Genomic DNA, 19409 nt, shown 5'->3' with positions numbered 1-19409 from the left:
GAGAAGCTCCGTCGGGCAGAGCGCAGGACAGCTCGAGGGGGCTGCACGTGCCTGCTCTGTGGCTGGCACTGCTCCAAAGCAAAGTGGGGAAAATGCCCGCTGCGACGGAATAACCGACCTGATAAATGCTCCTCGAAATGCGATCTGTCTTAATTATGCCTCAGCGTTAAGGTTCCTCCGGTAGCAGCCTCGATGTTTGCAGGGCACGACGGTCCCTGGGGAGCTCCGGTGTGGGCTGGCTCCTCGCCACGCACTGGTTGCTTGGAGCAGATGCGTTGAGTGGTGGCAAACATTGCCTTCCTTCTTCAGAGCCTGCTCTGGGACACCCAGGAGCCCCAAGGCTCTGCTGAGCTCCTCTGCCTTGCTTCTGGTCTACTGGGGGCTTTCGCAGCACCGCGTCGGCCGGGTGTGTGCCTGCAGCAGCTCTTTGCAGGGCTGGATGTGTCCCCTGCACCCTGGATATCTCCATGCAGTGTCCATCCTGGGGCTAAAAACCATGGCTTGCTCTTTTTTTTTTCTTTTTTTTTTTTTTTTATATAAACCACGGCATTTGCAGCCGTGCCCTCCCCTTGTCCTTGTGGAGCCAGAGCCCTCTGGCTGCCTGCGGGGACGTGGCTGGGCTCAAGCTGCATTGCAGGCTGCCTGGTGAAGAGGGAAGGGATGCAGCAGCGCTGGAGGGGGACACCAGCTCACCCCGAGCTGGGCGCTGCAGCGAGGAGCTGGTCCTGCATCCCCTAAGGCTGGAAGAACCGGGGCTGGCTGCCGTGAGACTCCTCCGATGGGCGTCCACGCGGGTGTACTTCTCGCAGACAGGGTACTGTGTTTCCACCAGGGTGAGCTTTAATTAAAACGATGAGTGAGCAAGCGGGGTTGAGCTTCCAGAGCGGCTGGAAGCGCTGGGCTGTGAAGGGGAATGGCATCGGGCGAGGGCTGGGAGGAGAGCAAACAGCTTTGGGACGGGTGATGGACGGAGGGAACGCGGCGAGATCTCGGGCAGGGGGGCCTGGGGCAGAGGAGAGATGCCCTGCGCCTTCCTGCACCAGCCAGGCTGTGGGGGAATCATCAAATGTGTGTCTGCTGGGGCTGGGAAGCAAACTGCAGGAAGCCCAGCCCGGCCCTGCATGCTGCAAACTCCAAGCCCCGGCTTTTTCAGGAGCCATGGGTGCTGTTTGTGCTCGGGGGCTGTCACCTGGCTGGGCAGGGCTGGTGGCAGGGCACGGTGCCCCGCACGCACCTCTTAGCCGGGCAGGGTTTGTAGGAGATGGGTAAAATCCTCCCTGTGACCAGAGGGGTGCAAGCAGAGAAGACAGGGATGAGCTCTGCTGTTTGCTGCTCGGAGGTCCCGAAGGTGACCGAGGTCTCTGCCCTTTGGCCGAGCACCTTTGCGCCGTGGGGTTGCCCACGGCGAGCTCCACGAAGCTGCTGCTGGGCTTGTCCGAGAGGCGAGCGCTGCTGTGAAGTGCTCAGCTCCACCAGGGGAGCTCTGCCGTGGATGCTGGTGTGCTCAGATGCTTCCAGCACCTCCCCAAAATCCCCCCCTTGGCGTGCTGCAGGGCTGGCGCCTGGTGCCGCTGGGCACGGAGCGCGGCTCGGGGGCTTCCTCGGTGACAAGTTGTGCTGGCGTGACCTACTTAAAGCAACAACAAAACCTGCGTGCCCCGAGCAGGGCAGGCAAACGCGGTGCTAGCAGCTGAGGGCTGGGCACGGCACCCTCCCCGTGTCCCGTGTTCCAGCAGGAGGATGGCTTCTGCGCTCCCCTCCGGCTGGCTGCAGGTGGAGCGAGCTCGTTCCATCACCATGGGGCCGATCGATGTGTGCACAGCTGCAGAAATGTCGCTGGGTGTGTAAAATAATGGGAAACACCGAGGATGAGGTAACAGGAAGGATGGCGGGGTGTGCTGTGGGGAGGACAGGGGGGAGCCTGGCGCGGGGAGGGCTTCTTTGTGCCTGGGGGAGCCACAGAAATCCATGGAGGTGACCGGTGTGGAGGCTCGTGGAGCTGCCTGATGAATGGAGGCGTGTTATGGGGTAGGAAAGAGGGAAAAAGAGGGAAAACCCCAAAGGGAGCAGCCTGGGGGCAGCGTGGGGAGGATGGGAGCGATGCACAGCGGGACGTGCCTGACCCGTGATGCTAACGGGGCTGGGCCTTCATCTCTGCCACCAAGTCTTCTGTGGAGTTGCACATTGGGAAAGCCCCTATTTTTAGGATGGGGGAGCAAAGGAAAACAACCCCGAGGAGTGGGGGAGGCTGCTGAAGGTGACAGAGCTTGTCCCAGCCCCGGCCTCACCGGGGAGAAGCTCGGGAGGAGAAGGATGCTGGGAGCGGATCCGTTTCATCAGCCAGGATGACGGAGGCAGAGATGGAGACAAAACTCCCCAGGGGAATGAAAGCAGCGTGCAACTGGAGAAATTAAAGAGCAACAAATCACCGGCACCCGGTGGGCTCCAGCCAGCTCGCTGGGAGGAACTCGACAATGAAGCGGCTGAACTGCCAGCAGAAAGTAATCTCTCGTTAGAAGCAAGTGCTGCTCGGGAGCGCAGCCTCTTCTGCTCCGTCTTTAATTTAGGGAGGCACAAGGACAACTGTGGGAATTACAGACCAGTGAGCTTTATTTCAGCACCGAGTAAATTGGCTGAGAAAATAATTAAAGCTCATGTGGAAATGCCTGTGCTTCAGTGTGACGGATTAAGGACAACAAAGCGTGACTTTTACACAGGAAATTCAGTTGTTTTTTCCTTTCCTTTTTTTTTTTTTTTTTTATTTTTTTTTTCTCCCTTCCTTCAGCATTGCAATAAAGTGATCGGGGAGAGCAGTTGGGAGACGAACTGAGCTATTGAGGAAGCAGCTGAGGCAGGAGCCGTGGGAGGAAGGGCCGGATCCTGCCCGATGCTGGCAGATGGGCTGCGAGGAGGACCCGGCGGCGAGGTGCGCGCCGCTTGAGCTGGAAATTTCGTGGTGAACGAAATTTCCCAAGGCTGCAAGCCAAGCACGTAAAAATTAGGTAACACTAGGTGCAAATTGCCTGGATGAGCCTGATTGCCTCCCCCTCTCTCTCTCTCTCTCTCTCTGCTTTGAGTATCTTCGTTAGGAAGCTGTCGCTAATTACACGGTGATTGGCTGTTGTTACTGGCAGGAGTCCTGGTTCTCCGGGGGCAGAGCTGTCCCAGGGCAAATTTTGGGGAGCGCATGGCTGCTCCCCAACTTGCCGGGCTGGGGGGAGCGAAGGGGCTCCCCCTGCCCCCCGTCTGCATCCACTGCCCCCCAAATTGGATGCGGCCACGGTGCTGGACGGGGATTTTGATTCTTCCTGAGGCTGAACCGTGGTCCAATTCCCAGCTCGTTTTCCCGAGGACAACAAAAAGCGCAAAGACAACTGCTGCCCAGATTTTATATCCTGCTGTCACGGAGCCAATTAAGGAAAGGGTTGCCATATTTTTTATTTATTTATTTATTTATTTTACATAAGGGTGGAACAGCAGAGCGGATTTTTTTAAGGCTTGTTCTTGGAAGCAGCTGAGCAATCCTGGCTGAAGTTTTCCTGGGGGGGGGGGCGGGGAGAGAAGAAAAAAAAAATAAAGCTTGGTATGGAAAATATCAGCCTGAGGAGCCTGTGCTTCCCCAGACTGTGAGCACTGGAAATCAGGTCTGGAAAGGAAGGGCGGTTTGGTTTTGGTACCCATAGCCCAGGGACAGCACGGAGTGGACGTGTGAGAGCTTTCTTACACCAGGGATCAAGGGAAAAGCATGGGCAGAAGGAGCCGAGGGGACTCAGGGCTGTCCAAACACGGTCGGAGGAACACATCCTTGTGTTGCTAACAGAGCACCTGTGAGCTTCACGTGGGACTTGGGCTCGACCCCGAGGCTGTAAATATGATGCCTCGTGAGAGGCGATGGGGGCACCTGAATGCCGTTTGCTGGTACCCCACGTGTCCGCAGGGCTCGTGCCACCGGGACACGGGTTTGAGGGGCTGCCACGGGCTGGGATGAGCACATGGGGACGTGTGACACAGTGACGTGAGCCGGGAGGACGCTGCCAGCCCAGCCTTGTCACACCACGGGAGAAACGCGTGGTGCCTGCCTTGTCCTCAGGGGCCGGCTGACCCTCGGGCACGCATGACGTGGGGCTGTTTGTAAACCGTGTTAACTTCCAAGGGTCTTTAACATTTATTTCGGGAGTTAATTACTGTAAACAAAGCAGCTTTAAATCTAATCAGCTATTCCTTGTGCCACGTTGGTCCCGGACATCAAAGTGAACATCAAAGCGAGAGGCATGAAAGGCTTCGAAGGCAGCGCCGCCCGGCTCGCCCAGGTGCATCTCCCCAAGAGCTCCCTGGTCTGTGTCACACAGCCCTGTTTGTGGGGCTCCTTCCAGTTATCGCAGATCTGAAGGATGTTGTCCTGTTGAGGAAAACAAGATTACCATAAGAATAGCCACCAGGAACAAAGCGAAGAGCTGTTTCAACTTGTTTTTGTTTGTTTGAATGTATTTTTGGTGGCTCATCAGTGAGGATGCTGTGCTCAGCCTGGAGTGTCCCAGCAAAACAAGGGACAAACCCCGACTCCGAGGTGTTTTGTAACATCCTGATGTGGGTGAGCACACATTTGGGCAGGCCTTGCTAAGGTTGTGAGCTCTTGGAGCAACCCGGGACGGGCAGAGTTGTTGGGGAGCGATGCAGCAGCACCTGGTGCAGCAAGGTGGGAGATGCCGTGTACCTTGGTGAGCTGTGGCGGGGGCTGTAGCTTGAATTTGGGATCTTGGAGCTCTTAGAGGTGGGCCAGAGGTGTGCAGAGGGAAGGAGAGCTCTGAAGAAGCCAGGGTGGCTGGGTTAAGGGAGGCTGAGAGCGTGCATTTTCTCCTGGGTGGTTTCTTGCTGGCTTCTTGTTTTAATTGAAAATCAAAAGCTTGTGGCTGGAGAGACTTCCCGACATCCCACAGGCAATCTCCCTCAGAGGTGTCCCACTCGCCAGAGGCACCCTCGCCGCGAATTTTGGCCAGAAATCCCCCGACTGGCCTGCCCCTTCCGTGCATCCTCGGCTGCAGTTTGCATTTTCCGCTGCGGAGCATCCCCCGGCAGCCGCAGCGCCTGCTCCCCCTGCCGCTTCCCACCTAATTAAGCGCTGCCTCTCATTTGCAGAAGACGTTTCCGGGCTGGTGTCAACCCGGAGCACTCGCATGCTAATTTCGAGCAGCGAGCGGGCTCCTCGAGCGCGTTCCTGCACCGCGGGGAAGCAGCGGGGCCGGATAATTGATTGCAGTTTCACCAGAGGCACGGGCCGCTCGCATCTAACGCGGAGCAGACCCGGAGGAAGCCCACCGCCGTGCCCCTCCTTGCTAATTAGTCTTCGCTACTGCGTGCGGCTGCGGCGGAGCTGGGGAGGGGAAAAGCGTGTGGTTTCTCCTGGTAGCTGTCAGGCTGTCGTTCCCTTCCACGTGCAAGCTTGCATTTCGGGGAGGGGTGTGCGGCGCGCTGCTGCGGGCTCGCTCCCTCCTGCGTGGAGAGGCAGCTGCGGAAGGGACTCGGTGCTTTGTGAAACCAGAGCTGCTCATTGTCCTGGGTATTGGCAGTGGCTTTAGGTGCTTGAAAGGAGCCCGTGTCAAGCCTTGAGCTCGTTTTCCCCAGCTGGAGCTGATTTGGGCATCCCTGGTTTGCAGTAGAGGACAGCTGAGGTCTGGGAGTGTACAGCCTGTAATTTGGCTGGTCTTCTTTCCTCTCTCCTAAAAACAGGCGGCCAGGGGAAATCTGGGAGCAGGACGGTGCGCTAGACCTCCTGACCCGCTTTACTCAGAGTTTCCTGGACATGATTCACCTCTTCCCCTTTCCCAAAAAGAGCAGGGATGGTGCAGACACAGAGGGGTTGTTTGGAGGCTTGGTTTTGCCCTTGCAGAGCCCTTAGATGTGGGAAACCAGCACGGCCTCCAGTTCCTCTCTTTGGCAACGCTTGTTAGAAGCAGCATGAAATCGTGTGGTTTCTCCCATGTTTTCTCTCGGCCTTGCTGTCCCAGTTGTCTTCCCAGGCTGGGGTGGGAGGTGGCAGAGAGGAGCTTGCTGCTGCCCCTCCATCCCCTCCCAGCACAGCTATTGTCCTGCAGAGTTCCCAGATGCCAGTTAGGGTCTGGACGTGGTGGTGGGACATAGGAGCCCAGTCAGGCTGTAGGAGCCACATCAGGGTGCAAAGAGCCACGGGGTGCAAGGAGCTGGGTGTTTCTGACCTCCCCATGTGCCTGTTCCCAAAGGGAAGGAGCTGCCCTGCCCGGCTTTGCTGCCCCAGCCCACGTAGCTGCTGTCTCACACCGTGCCTCTCTGCTCTCCTCCCCGCCAGGTCACCGACCAGCTTCCTGAGATTCTGACGCTGGATCGGGATCGTTTTAACTAAAGATGGAAACACTGGAGTCCGAATTGACCTGCCCAATCTGCCTGGAGTTATTCGAAGACCCTCTCCTGCTGCCCTGCGCCCACAGCCTCTGCTTCAGCTGCGCCCACCGCATCCTGGTGTCCAGCTGCTCCTCCAGCGAGTCCATCGAGCCCATCACCGCCTTCCAGTGCCCCACCTGCCGCTATGTCATCTCCCTCAACCACCGGGGCCTGGAGGGCCTCAAGAGGAATGTGACGCTGCAGAACATCATCGACCGCTTCCAGAAGGCGTCGCTGAGCGGCCCCAACTCCCCCAGCGAGAGCCGCCGCGAGAGGACGTACCGCAACAGCCCTACCATGTCCGTGGCCGGCGAGAGGATCGCCTGCCAGTTCTGTGAGCAGGACCCGCCGCGGGACGCCGTCAAGACGTGCATCACCTGCGAGGTGTCCTACTGCGACCGCTGCCTGCGGGCCACCCACCCCAACAAGAAGCCCTTCACCAGCCACCGCCTGGTGGAGCCCGTGCCCGACGCGCACTTCCGAGGACTCACCTGCCTGGAGCACGAGAACGAGAAGGTGAACATGTACTGTGTGGCTGACGACCAGCTCATCTGTGCCTTATGTAAACTGGTGGGCCGCCACCGGGACCACCAAGTGGCATCCCTCAGCGATCGCTTTGAGAAGCTCAAGGTAAGCACCAAGGGCGTCCCCGGGCCAGGGCGCACCAGGGAGCTTCGTGGCGGAGAACCGCTGCTGGCTGCAGGGTGCTCTGGTGGCACGTCTTTTAAGCCAAGCAGGGCTGTGAGCTGGAGGATGGGGTCCATGCGCTCATCCAGGCCCTTTTGCATTTCCTTGGGCTCCTTTCAGCGTGCTCAAGGCCTGGAGACTGCAGTGCATGGGGAGCCTCCTGCTGTTCGTGGGCCTCCCCTGCCTGCAAACTGGTGCTGCAGGAAGCGCTGCGGGCACCGCCTCCGTGTCCTCCTTGGTACAGCTTCCCCAGTCCTCTGCACTGCTCTGGGACGCAGGGATGGAGCTTCCCTCTCCTGCCCATGCGCCCTAACCTCTTCCTCCATCCTGTGGGACCTCTGGTTTTTGGCCAGGGCCACCTCCAGCAGGGTGTCCTGGCCGTGCCACTGCGGTTCTCCACGGTGGGAGCCTCTGCTCCGCCACTGTCAGCATTCTCCATCCTCGTATCCCTCGAGCTGTAGAAATGAGCAATTGTTTTCCAGCCCCCTTACCTCCAGCCTGTGCCACGTATCGATCCAGAGTGAATTCTTGCTCTGCTGCTCCTCAGGTTGGAGAGAGCAAACTTCCAGGGAGCCCTCTGGGGTGCTTTGAAGCTTAATTTTTATGCAGTGGCTGTGCTAGTGCCGAATAACATGTGAACCCGTGTGGCTGATGTTTGACCTATATAAAGTTAGAAATCCCTCTCTGTCCCCTGTGCATTCTGCATGAGTCTGCAAAATGGTTTTAATTCTTTTTTTTTTTTTTTTTAATAATAAATAAAAAAAAAAAAAAAACACAGAGCTGGTCCAGTTAGAGGTCATGCTGGCGAGGCTGTAACTGTGGCTGCAGTCACGTTCCCATTGCAGCCCTTCTCATGTCTTTACACCTTCTTCCTTGATCCTTTCTCCCTGAATTTTCTGGGCTTGTTCTGACCCAAAAGTGCTTTTCTTAGCTCTTTGTCTTGTTAATGCTTTTAGACAAAATCGATTTCTCTGCTCTTGTGTTTTCCGAGGGCAGAAGAAATAGTTCTATCACTAGCAAAAATTGAGAAGACTTCTCGTGTGCAGGCTGGATTGTTTTAAAAAGAAAAGAAAAAAGATTTTTCTCCAGGCATCGGTCTTCCTAGACGTTTCCTTCCCGAGCTGTTTCCCGGCTGGTTTTCCACCTGCCATTTCCTCGCAGCTCCCAAACCCAGTGCAACTCCCCAGCAGTGCGGTGCGGTGCTTGCCTCTCGAAATGCAGTGCCAGCAGAGCGCTCCTCGGGTCAGAACATTCTTTTTCCATGAGGAAACGTCTCAATTAGCAAGTTGGAAACCCTAGAAAGAAAGGCCCATGTATGTTTGCATGCAGTAAGACTTGGGGACAGGAATTAAACCCGTTTAATATTTCCCCCCATGTCAGCTAGCCAAGCAAGCTCATCTGAAGACAAAACCCCCAACAAGAAATTGCTTCTTCAACCAGCCAAGCTTTTGCAGGTTGCCAAAAAGCCAAGCTTTTGCAGGTTGCCAAGATGCTTTTTTTCTTTTTTTTCTTTTTCATTTAAATAACAGCCTTAAGTGGTTTTGGACAAGGAGGGAAGCTCTCCTCTGCTCTCTCTGCTATGAGCACTCCTCCTGTGCTGCTCGTCCTGCACAGCTCACCCTTCAGGCACGGCCATGATGCTGGTGGGAGCAGCAGCTGCCTCGTTCCCTGACGTGGAGGAGCTGTTTTTTGGGGAAGATGCTTTGTTGTCCTCCTTCTCCCCTGTAGTCAGCCTCCCTCTTCCTCTTGCATGCCCTTTAGTGGGTGGGGATTGCCCTAGGTGAGGACTGGTGGCCCACTGGGGATGGATGCGGGGTGTGAGCACCCCCCTGTTCCGGATGAGCACCCGGTGCAGGATGACTCCAGGATAACAGTTCCCCAGCAGAAAGTTTCCCTCTTGGATGCAATGCTGTGAAGAGCTGGTCTGTTTCTTGAGATGTGAGGCATCAAGCAAAGAAATGAATTTTTGAAATGCAAAGCTGCATCTCTGCCTGCTGAGCCGAGCTAAGAGGGATGAGTGCTTTGCTGCTTGTGAGAATGCAAAATTATCTGCATAGCCTTGTCCGAGCTGCATCCTTGGCTGTGTTCTTAAATCTCTTAACATAATAAGCTGCAAAGCACGGAAAATCAAACCACGTTGACCAGTGCTTCCACATGTCTTTAACTGCACTGACGCACTGGGGATGGTTAATTTTGTAACTAAATGATGCGCAGTGGAAACTTCTTTTGCCTCTTCTTGCGTCTGTTGCTATTTAATTTCTGCAGGGATCTGGTTTGCGAGGCACAACTACTACATGGTTATCAGTCCGGAGTGCCTGGCTTGGCAGAGCTGTGCTTTTTTTTTTGGATGCCTTTTCTCCTGATGCTCTACCCCTGGTGCAGGAGCAGCACGAGATCAATAGCAAGCATGCTGGCAAGCCTGAAAATCAGAGTCAATATTTGCAGCTGTATTTCGGCCTCGTCTTCGAACATCCTCAGTCTATACGTTTGGCCATGGTTGAGTCGTTGCTCTTTCTGGAAATATTGGGAATCCTTGCTGGCTGCTCTCTGCTCACCTGACCCTGACGCTTTGTCCCCTCCTTGCTCTCGTGAGCACTGAAGCCAGGCTGCTCTCGAGCAACTGTGGAGTGCTTGGGCATTGAAGAGCAAGCGATTGCTCTTGTTTTCTGGCTTCGATCACATTGCTCGAGCTAGCTGGAAACACCTTTCAGATTAAAAAAATAAATAAGTGGAAAATTGGAGCAAATTATTCCGTCAAAAGGAGTGCTTTCCACAAGAAAGCTTTGGCTGGGGATTTTTTTCCTTGCTTAGAAGAGCTAACTGCCTGAAAACTGTACTTTTTTGTTGTCATTAAATCCTGAAGTGTTTCAGTTCTGAGTGCTATCTGGGAGAGCAGGGACCTGTGCTGCTGTTGGGGTTGTTGGTTGATGCTGGGGCAGATGCTGAGCACCGGTGTCCAGGCTGCTCCCTGCCCCAAGCCATGCATCTTTAAATCCACATGTTTATACCACCCTGCCTGCACAAGGCGTGTTGCTTTTAGGTATAGTTCTTGCTCCAGAGGTTCATGAAGGCATCTCCCTGTCCTTTCTCCTCTTGCAGCTCCCTTTATGGAGCTGCCTCTGCTGCCCGGACCCAGGAGGCAGCGCATGCCTGTGGTGTTCCCGGTGTACCAGCATGGCTACAAGTAGTCAAAATGCAGGGGGATCGACGCCTGTTTTCCCCTCTCTGCGTATTCAGGAAGGGGTGGGATGCTGAAAGTAAAGATGCCCATCACCTCATCTCGCTGGCTGAAAAATCAGCATTAAAAAATCAAATTAAAAATGGGTGTAGATTAAGCGCAAAGCAACTGGCTTGACCTAGATAAAGCAAACGCCTAGGACAGCAGCACGTTATCAGCTGAGTTAAAAAAATAAAAAAGAAAAAAGAAAAAAGAAAAAAGAAAAAAAAAAAGTTCTCCAATTATAAATTGAGATGCCTTGAAGCCCATAATTGCAGTCATCTCCGCGGAGCGCTGCCCTGTCCCGTGTGCTGGCTGCCACCCAGCCGGGGCCGGGAGCGGGGTCACATCGGTGCAGTGAGAGAGGTCGCACTGAAAAAGGATTTGGCTTGTGAGCTCCGGACAGCTCTGTGGCAGAAAGAGTTTCAGAAAAAGGATTTTGCCGTAAATGATTCGCTGCTTTGCTTCTCCATCTGATCTGTTCCCTTTACGGGAACCAGCTGAGGGCTGTTGCTGAGGTTTGCGTTGACTGACACACTGGGAACAGCAAAAAAAAAATATTTAAATATATATATATATATATATTGTAACACTTTCATATCTGCTCTCTGCTAAAGGAGGAGAAAAATCCCATCTCCTGTTATGCTTCAGATATAGATGCACTGCCTCCAGTGGGTTAGTGTCAGTGCAATGAAGTTTAAAAAATAATAAACAACCCCCTGTGCTAGACAAATTGTATGCAGAAAGCTGGTGGTTATTGCAGGGCTCTTCGGAGAGCAGTAGGGTAGAAAGAACGAGGGGCAGAAACCTTCCTTGGTGCTGTAGTGTAGGACTTCTTCGCCTCGGGACCAGGGAACGTGTTCCCACTTGCGCTGTGTGAGTCACCAAGATCGCTGCTTAATTTATAATTTACTGTACTGCCATGGGGCTAAACTGAATTTTATACATATATAGAGAGAGTTGGCTTTTATTTTTTTTTTTCATTTTCCCACATGTAGAAAGGAGCTGGCTGAGAGCGAGGGTTAACGTTGTGATTGTTGCAACTCCTACACAGAAGGTGGGGGGCTGCTACCAGCAGACAAAGGGAAACCCAAAGCTCTGGCTGTGTGGCAGCAATCAGCTCTTTCCCCCGAAGCAGATCTTATTTGGGTCTGCTTCTGCTCAAGACCTGCTTAGGGAAGGAGATGCAAAGCCTTGCTTCCTGGCTGGGGTGATGCGGGTGGATGAGGCTCCCGAGCAAATCATCATCATCTTCCCGATCCATCCATCCCGGGCTGCCAGCACAGTTCTGCTTGGATTTGCCCAAAACACCCACTCGATGCGTGCTGCAGGCACACACTTACCTGTGGAGCGTGGATCATATGGAAATACAAAATTTTCCTGGCTTCTTTACACTGCAGTGGGAAAGGGATCAATACACGCTCTGGTGTCTGATGTAGCTCCCAATTTAGATTTTCCATCAGTGCAGAGAATGCAAGCGTTGGTCACTGTTTCATTACTGCTCCTTTGTTGGTCGCCAGGACCTTGAATCAGCCCTGAGTTCTGGGCTCCTCGGTTTTCTTTCCCAGCCATCAGCTTTTTGGGCAGAGCTTTGATTTTTTTAGTTAATTTAAGTAAGCAATTGCAGGTCCTGAGATAGCAGACCTGGAAAACTGCGTTGGTTAGATGAATCTCCTGCTTTTTCCAGAACCGTGTTCACGTCCAACCGAATCAGGTTGCTGTGGTCTCCCCAGCTGCTAGGGCCCCAAGCAGCTCTGTGGCTGGGGGCAGCTAGAGGAGGACGAACCTCCAGCCTTGGCATCCTGCAGGACGGCAGGCCAGAGCTGTGGAGGAAGCAAGATGGTAATCAGACGGGGTTATTTTTAAATAATGAGCGTTGCCTTCTTCTCTTAAAGTCCCCAGGAAAAACAAGCAAACAGACATTGCTTTCAGAAAGTGGTTGGGTGCTAACTCCTTCACCTGCCACATCAGCCTTGGGCAGTGAGGAGCCCTTCATCACCTCATCCCGCCTCACCTCAGCTTCTCCCCAGGTGCCTCAGAAGTGCCTCTGAAAGCATGAGGAATAGGCCAGAGGGGCTGCTTCAGCAAAAGGCCCTTTTGCCACCTGCATCGCTATGGTCCTGAGCCCGTGCAGATCGCGTCTGCGCTTGAATGCAATGAGGATGAGGACAGGGGTGGCTCGGAGCAAACCACACTTGTGGGGACACCACAAACCTCCCCATGCTGTCCCCTGCTCTCCACGTAAGTAGTGCTTGCCACGGTGCTTTGCCTTAATTGTAATTAGCGCTGCCCTCTGGGCTGCTGGCAAGGCACTGGCATAGGCAGTCATGGGAGGAGGTTTGGAGAGCGTTGGTTCCAGTTCAAGCAGAGCACGGGCTGCGGTGCTAAGCAGCAGCGAAAACCCTTCCAAGTTACTGAAGGAGGACAGGGAGGTTTGTTTTTTTTGTTTCTTTTTTTTTTTTTGGCAGAAGCCGTTGCGCTGGTGAATTAGAAACGAGAAATTTATGAGCGCGTTAAATTGTACGGCTGTGGCCGCTCCGGTTTGTTAGGTATTAAATTCCCCCTTAACTTCCTGCCTTGTGGTGATCGACTCCTTGATGGCAATTAGTTCGGTGGGAATCGTTTGTGGGAAAGCCCCGCTCGTGCCCCGTGCATGGGCTGGGGGGCACGGGACAGGCAGGATTTCCTGCCTGGGGGGGGAAAGGTTTGCTCACGTATGAAGGAGCGGGGAGCACGCTTCACCTTCAGCTGGATGATATTTTCACTTGGCAGACTGTGGGTTTTATGGCTCTGTGGGAATGTCTTCTCGCTCGAACCCCCAAAACCCAACCCCACAGAGTTTTGGCGTTTGGAGAGCGTCCATACATAAAGAACAGAACTAAGTCTCTGGGTTTCCCTTTCCTTGAGACCAGGGAATCTTTCCCTGGGCCGCAAGAGGAAAGGCATGAAGAGGAGCAGCCAAACATCAGGTGAGCGGTGCTGTGGTGGCCCAGGGCCAGCGGGTGCGGAGGTGGCTTCTGGGGGTGTCACCCCGTGGGCTGTCCCCCCCAGGGCTTCACTCCTGGTGCTGCTTTGTGCAGCTCCATCATGTTGCTCTGGGCCTGGAATAATGTGGTCAAACTAGAAAAAAAAAAAAAAAGAAAAAAAAAAAAGGAAGAAAAAATGGGTCTTAGGCACGTGCAAAGTCCAGCCTTGGCTTTCGCTGCTGGCTTCTCCTGCAGCTGGGGTGGTGGCGTGGTGCCCATCAAGCAGGCTTATGCGAGAGATGACAGGTTTAGCAGTTGAATTTTCTATTTCTGGACGGGGGAATAATCTCTAATACATAATACTTTTTTCCCAGCTGAAACAAGTCTGTGCCAGTCCTTGAGCTACGGCCCTGTAGTTTTCCAAGACAATTGACGTTCCCATCAACCCTAATCTTTGTTGCATGCATTCCTTGTCATGTGATTTAACAGATATATTTTCTTCTCTGTCAACAGATTTGTTAACAATACAGAGGCTTTCATGCTATAGTTTCCTGTAACGTCTCTTTGGAGGCTTCAGATTTGTGTTTTGCAGTTTCTAAATTTCCATTTAGCCCTGCTTCTTCTCTCCCTACCCTGCCGCTGGCTCTCTGAAATAGGAACTATTTCAGGGAAGACTCACGAGCTTGCAGGCGTTTTCCTCCCTGGAACAGGCACTTTTGTTTCCTGAAACAATTGCAAGCTGTTATCTTTTCAAGGCTTCTGTCTGATGATGGCTGTAAGGGCGTGGAGCTGAACTTCCGCTGCTTCAGTTCTGCATCAATAGGTTTTCTCTGAAAAATGAAAATTTGAGTGTAATCCCACCTCCCAGAGAAGGTGTTTACCAGTGTGGGGTTGCCTCAGGTTTCTGTGAGCTGGTTTTGCTCCTGGCAGCTCTGAGCCTTGCCCAAAGGCGGGACAGTGTCTGAGGCCATTTATTCTCAGCTATTTTGCAGTGCTCCTGCTGCCAGCAAACTCTCTCTGCCTCTACCCTTTTTTCCTCTTTTTTTTTCAGAGATTTTACTCCAGCTTCTCCACTCTTCGCTTCGTGCTTTAATCTCACATACTGGAGCTCACACTGGCAATGCCCCGTGGTCTGTCACATTCCCATGCCTTCCCCCAAGCCCTGGCCAGCGTTTTTGGCAGCCTCACGCTGCGCTTCACGTCCCCCAGGGTCCCTGCATCCTCCCTGCTGCACCCTCATCCTTACGGCCTCAAATCTGTCACGGGTGGTGATCCCACTTTCTGATACTCCTGCCCCGAGCGGATGCCACTTAATATTCAGGATGTGTGGCGTTACGGGGTTATAATGAATATTCAGAGCATGAATTAGCATGGCTCGGTTAATTACGCGCAGCGTGCGACAGGGAAGGGCTGCGCTCAGCTATCTGCAGCGCGTACGCTTGCTTGGAAAATGCGTCCCGGGAACACTCGGTGTCTTTAAGTAATTTGGAGGATTGGTTGTGTGCGCTGGGGCGAGCAGCGTATGAATTTCTTAGCAGGCTCGAAGTCATGCTCTGAGATGCTGAATATGCTATTATTATCACATTAAACCCTTAAGTAGGCTTACAGGTGTTATTAAGTAATTTCACCGTGATGGCTGACATGCTTTAAAAAAATATATCTGATTTGAATATCCAATCAGTGTGTGTTTAACGTGCCCTTTTGTAGAAATGAACATACAACAGCAGAGTGCGTGCTGATAGAAATCCTTCTGTGTTGGGGCTGGAAAAGGATCTTGGGACCATGAGACCATGAGGCAGGAGATCTTCAGGGTTCCTGCTCTCTTCTTCCACAACGGGTCCCTGGAGGGCACTGGTTCCTGCTTTGCACTTCTTGGCCCACCTTGCTTTGGTCTTTATAAGCAGGTATGTCCGCAACGAGGAGAACAAAATCTCTCCAGCTGGCTTCCAGACACACAAGTCCTTGCAGGTCTCTTGTTCTGCTGAACTCCTCGTGGGTCAGTCCAAATGTCCGTAGCGTTTGGAGAGCCCCATCCGTACAGGATGTCCTCCCAGATGATGCTGTGGTGTAACATGAGCATGCATCTTCTGCGTCAGGAGCTGGCAGCACTGCCACGGGGTGGGTGATGGCACTGGGCTGGCACGGGGGTCAGTGCTGGGAGCAAAGTGAGGCTCAGGTGTGACGAGCAGAGAGGTTTCCCATCAGCTCTCTCTCTAAGGTACGGATTGGGCGTCTTTTCTTCTCCTACCTGTTGAATTCCTTTTATTTGGGGTGGGTTCCAGCCCAGAAAACACACCTGGAGGGATATCTAGTGCTGCCACCCGTGTTCCCCCAGCCTGCAGGACCCGGGGCTCCTGCAGTGAGGTGACACGAGCCGCGAGGCTGGCGCACACTCCTGTCCCGCAGGTGGCCATGGGACTCTCTGAGCATTAAATGACTTTTCCACCTGGGAAAGCTGTCGGATGAATGGTCTGCATCCCAAGTGCAGCCCTTCCCGAGCGCAGCTGGAGGAGGGCGACGTGCGCGAGCAGTGCTGGCAGCCCATCTCCCTTGGATGGAGCCTCCAGGAGCTTTTTCAGTGCTTCAGGCTGAAAAGCGCCTGGCCGGGCCTCCCATCCGTCCTCCACGTGCCAGCACCCCTCCCTTCGGGGGCAGAGAATGCAGTGCTCAAAGGAAGCCTGGATTTTCTGACGCAGCTTGCTTGCTTCGGTAGCCAGCTGGCCGTGGGACAAGGCTACGCGACCGTCCCGCATGGTGTTGGTGCGGCGCACGGTGCTCCGTGGCTTCTGAAGCAAATCTGCTCCTCAGGGGCCCAGACCTGGCACTTCAGTTTCTAAAATCGGCCTGATATGCGGCCTGCCGGATCCCCCTCCGCTCATACGGGCATCACTGATTTACAGGATAAGCTCAGGAAATAATGCGCAAAAAGGCGTGTGTCGTGCAGGATGTGCCAAAGCAATAAATCCGGATTCCTTCCGTGCTCCTCTAAAGGGGCTTTTGGGAACCAAACATCTGGTATCAGAAGAGGTCCAAGAGAAAACGTGCACGGGTTGTCCTTCTATGTGTGCTCTTTGGGCTTTTTTATATATATACATATACATAAAATGGTGATGGTTTGGAAATAAAGGTCAGGGGGTGAAAGAGATGCTTCCTCTGCAGCTCCGCATCCTGGTGATTGCCTGACGTTTGTGGTGGCATGAGCTGTAAAAATCCAGACTAGAATTTAAAAGCCTTGAAAAATGCCCCTTTGTTGGCCTCCCAAGGAATGAATTATGTCCTGCCCAAAGCTCTCCCAGCCCTGTGAAGGAGACGTTTTCATGAGCATTGTTTCAGGGCAGCAGGGCAAAGGGAGTCTGCAGCAACGGGTTTAACAAGGAAAGCTCTTCCTATCGTGTGTTTGTAAAGGCTTATCTCAAAATAACTTACCCTAAGCACTTCCATACTGCTGAAAGCGGTGTTCTTCCCGGATAACTGGTGTGTGGAACCATTTGTATTAACGTTGGATGTGGGCTTGTGGGTTTATTGGGTGTGAAGGTTTAAAGGTGGACCTCGTCGTCAGCATCCGTGGGCATAGAACAGGGTGAGGATCCTGCGAAGCCGTGAGCCCTGTAGCAGTGTACCGGGAGTGCTAGCGTTTTATGAGACTAATAACTCAGTTAAAGCCCTCGGTTTTCTTTTAAGCCGCACCTTGCTGCTGAAAAAAAAATCTCTTTTAGCAGAAACTTCATATACTTGGCTCCTCCATGGGAAGCCAAGCGTGTTGGAAAACTGAGAGGTGCTCGGGTGTCACGGGGAAAGAGGCTTGGATGGAGTGTGTTGGAAATTGTGTTTGCAGCCTGAGCTACTGACCTCATTCTGAGGTGAGGACAAGCACTGCAGGTTATTTACACACCCGTGGGGTGCGGGGGCACAGCTGGGAGGTGGTAGAGGCGTCGTGGTTTTCACTGTGTTCTCCTGGGTGTCCTCGGGCGCAGAGGTGATGTGGCCGTGGTGGGTGGCAGCTGCTGAGCCGTGGGCACGCTCTGGTGGCAGAGAAGAGGCTCTCCAAGCACCGTTGGCTTGGCTGCTTGAACTCACACCTCAGGCAGTGCCCTCTCCCTGTGCTTTGCTGGTGCTGCTGGCACATCCAGCAGTGAGACCAAGACCTGCTGCAAAGGTTGCAGAAAGCGATCTGCTTGCTGGGACGCCCGGCTCTGGACCTTATTAGACCATCCCAGCACCATCCGTCCCTTTGCACGTGAAGCCCACAGGTCTCAGCTGAAGCTCTGTCATGGAAAAAAATATAAAATCATATAAGCCACTTGACCCATTTGCTGAGCATCTGCCCTGCGTTGGCTGGAGGAGGCAGCGCGCAGGGTTTCTGTGCGTGCGGGGCTGTTCTTCTGGCCGGTGCCTCTCCACTGCCTGCAGCCTACCTGAAAAGCAGCTGTGCAAGATGTGAGGAAGAGCCATTCGAGCAGCTTAAATCGGTTCTCACGAAGCAGCGGCTGGCTCAGCTTTTTCCTCTTGCCGCGCTTTGATCTGACAAGCGTTCGCTGAGGAAATTAGCTGGAAGGTCTTTGCTGCCGTGAAAGACGGGCGGTTTGGAGCGTGAAGCGTGAGCTGTGAATCGCTGCGCTGCTCTGGCTCCTGTCACGGCTTCTCTGCTCCCTACATGGGGGTCTGCGTCGCCCCCGGAGCGAGCAGAGCCACTGCTGGCACCAGGATGGGTGCTGGGGTCCTTCCCCAGCAGGGGCTGGGCATGGGGAGGTGACGTCTGGTACCGCAGCCAGGAGAAGGCATCCTTTCCTTCCTGTTGCCTTGAGGAGACTCTTGAGTACGGGGGAAGAGCTTTTAACCTTTGCCGAGGTTAGCGGTGTGAATTTCTTACGGTCACAGGCGGTGTGGGTGCTGTCCTAGGCCCCCGTTCCTGGCAATGTGCAAGCTGGATGCTGCTTTCTCCTGCAGTCCCCTAAAAACAACTTCTTGTGGTTCAGCCTCCTGTTCCTCGCTTGCAAATTCTTTGTTGCTCTGCCTCAGTTTCCCAGCTTTAAAGCCACGCTGCGTTAGATTGGCGTTTGAAAGACAGGAAGCAGCGGAGAGATGCTGCTGCTGAAGGGCAACGTGGTCTCCTGAGCTCGGAGCTCAGCTGTGCGGGGAAGAGCTATTGATTTTCCTTTACCTTGCTTTCAAATGGAGTTGTCAGCTTTACGACTAAACATTATGTGCTGTTAATGATTTGCTGTCTCAACTTTTTGTCTTAAAGTCTTGGCTGTTCACCTTTCTGGAGGTGAAGCACGGAAGCGCCAGCATGCCAGAGGCCCGCTGGAGAGCTGGAGGCTTCCCACCTCTTTGGGTCATTCGCTGTCAGCTCCAAGAAAGCAAGGAAAAAATAGCAAAGATGGTCTTATTTTGTTCACTGGGTGTGGAGACCTTTGGGCCTGCTTTCCATGGCGTTGTCCCAACGTAGCAGCTGTACCTGGGTCGTAAGAAGAGAGGGTGTAATTTAGGATTCTGACAGCAGAGTGGTCTGTGCGCCCTGGCTCTCCCTGTACCATTTTACTCCAGCTCGCCCAGCCCCTGGACCTAACGGGTCTGTTTGTGTGCTTGTTTCCTCCAGAAGAAAAGGGAGATGAGACACACGCCCTGGGAATTTGTCACAATGCATCAAACTCCCCGTGCTGTTGGCCCGTGGTTCCTAATAGACTCAAAGGGGAGTAAATCAGCGCCTTGACTTCCAAGGTCATCTGAGATGCCTCCGTCTGCAGCAGCAGGGATGGCACGAGTGCCTTTGGGTGCTTCTTCCCCCGCTTCTGGGTTGGAGCAGTGGGGCCACCACGGTGCCCTGGCGTTGTGGGGACATGGTGCGGGCACCAGCAAGTCCCCACGGTGCTGCTCCAAGATTTCTTGGGTAGGATGCTGTCCCCATCACGCCGGGGAAATCACATCCCATTGAGCCCAACCCAGCCAGAAGCAGCCCCAAGGGACGCCCAAACTTTGCACAGCCCCTTGGAACAAAATACTGTTCCATTTTAGGACTGGGAGGAAGGTGCAGAAGGCAGGTCCAACCCCAAGGACTCCATCTCAGTGGGTCAAGGTTGTGGGGACCCCTCTGTGCCTGCAATGCTGCCCAGCCCTCGTGTTGT

At 53.8% G+C, this 19409-nt stretch overlaps 1 protein-coding gene across 1 annotated transcript in view; it reads left to right on the top strand.

Moving 5' to 3' along the window:
* MID2 (midline 2) overlaps positions 1-19409 on the top strand; it is a 67013-nt gene that overhangs the window by 6757 nt on the left and 40847 nt on the right. Inside the window, exon 2 of the mRNA XM_084534871.1 lies at positions 6323-7044. Within this exon, the coding sequence (XP_084390997.1) occupies positions 6379-7044 (666 nt within the window). The 5' untranslated portion in view covers positions 6323-6378. The remainder of the gene's footprint in view (positions 1-6322; positions 7045-19409) is intronic.

Source organism: Aythya ferina, assembly GCF_964211825.1.
Source record: "Aythya ferina genome assembly, chromosome: 13".
Lineage (NCBI taxonomy): Eukaryota > Metazoa > Chordata > Aves > Anseriformes > Anatidae > Aythya > Aythya ferina.
The sequence above is the reverse complement of the archived record's forward strand: the minus strand, read 5'-3'. Positions and strand labels throughout refer to the sequence as shown.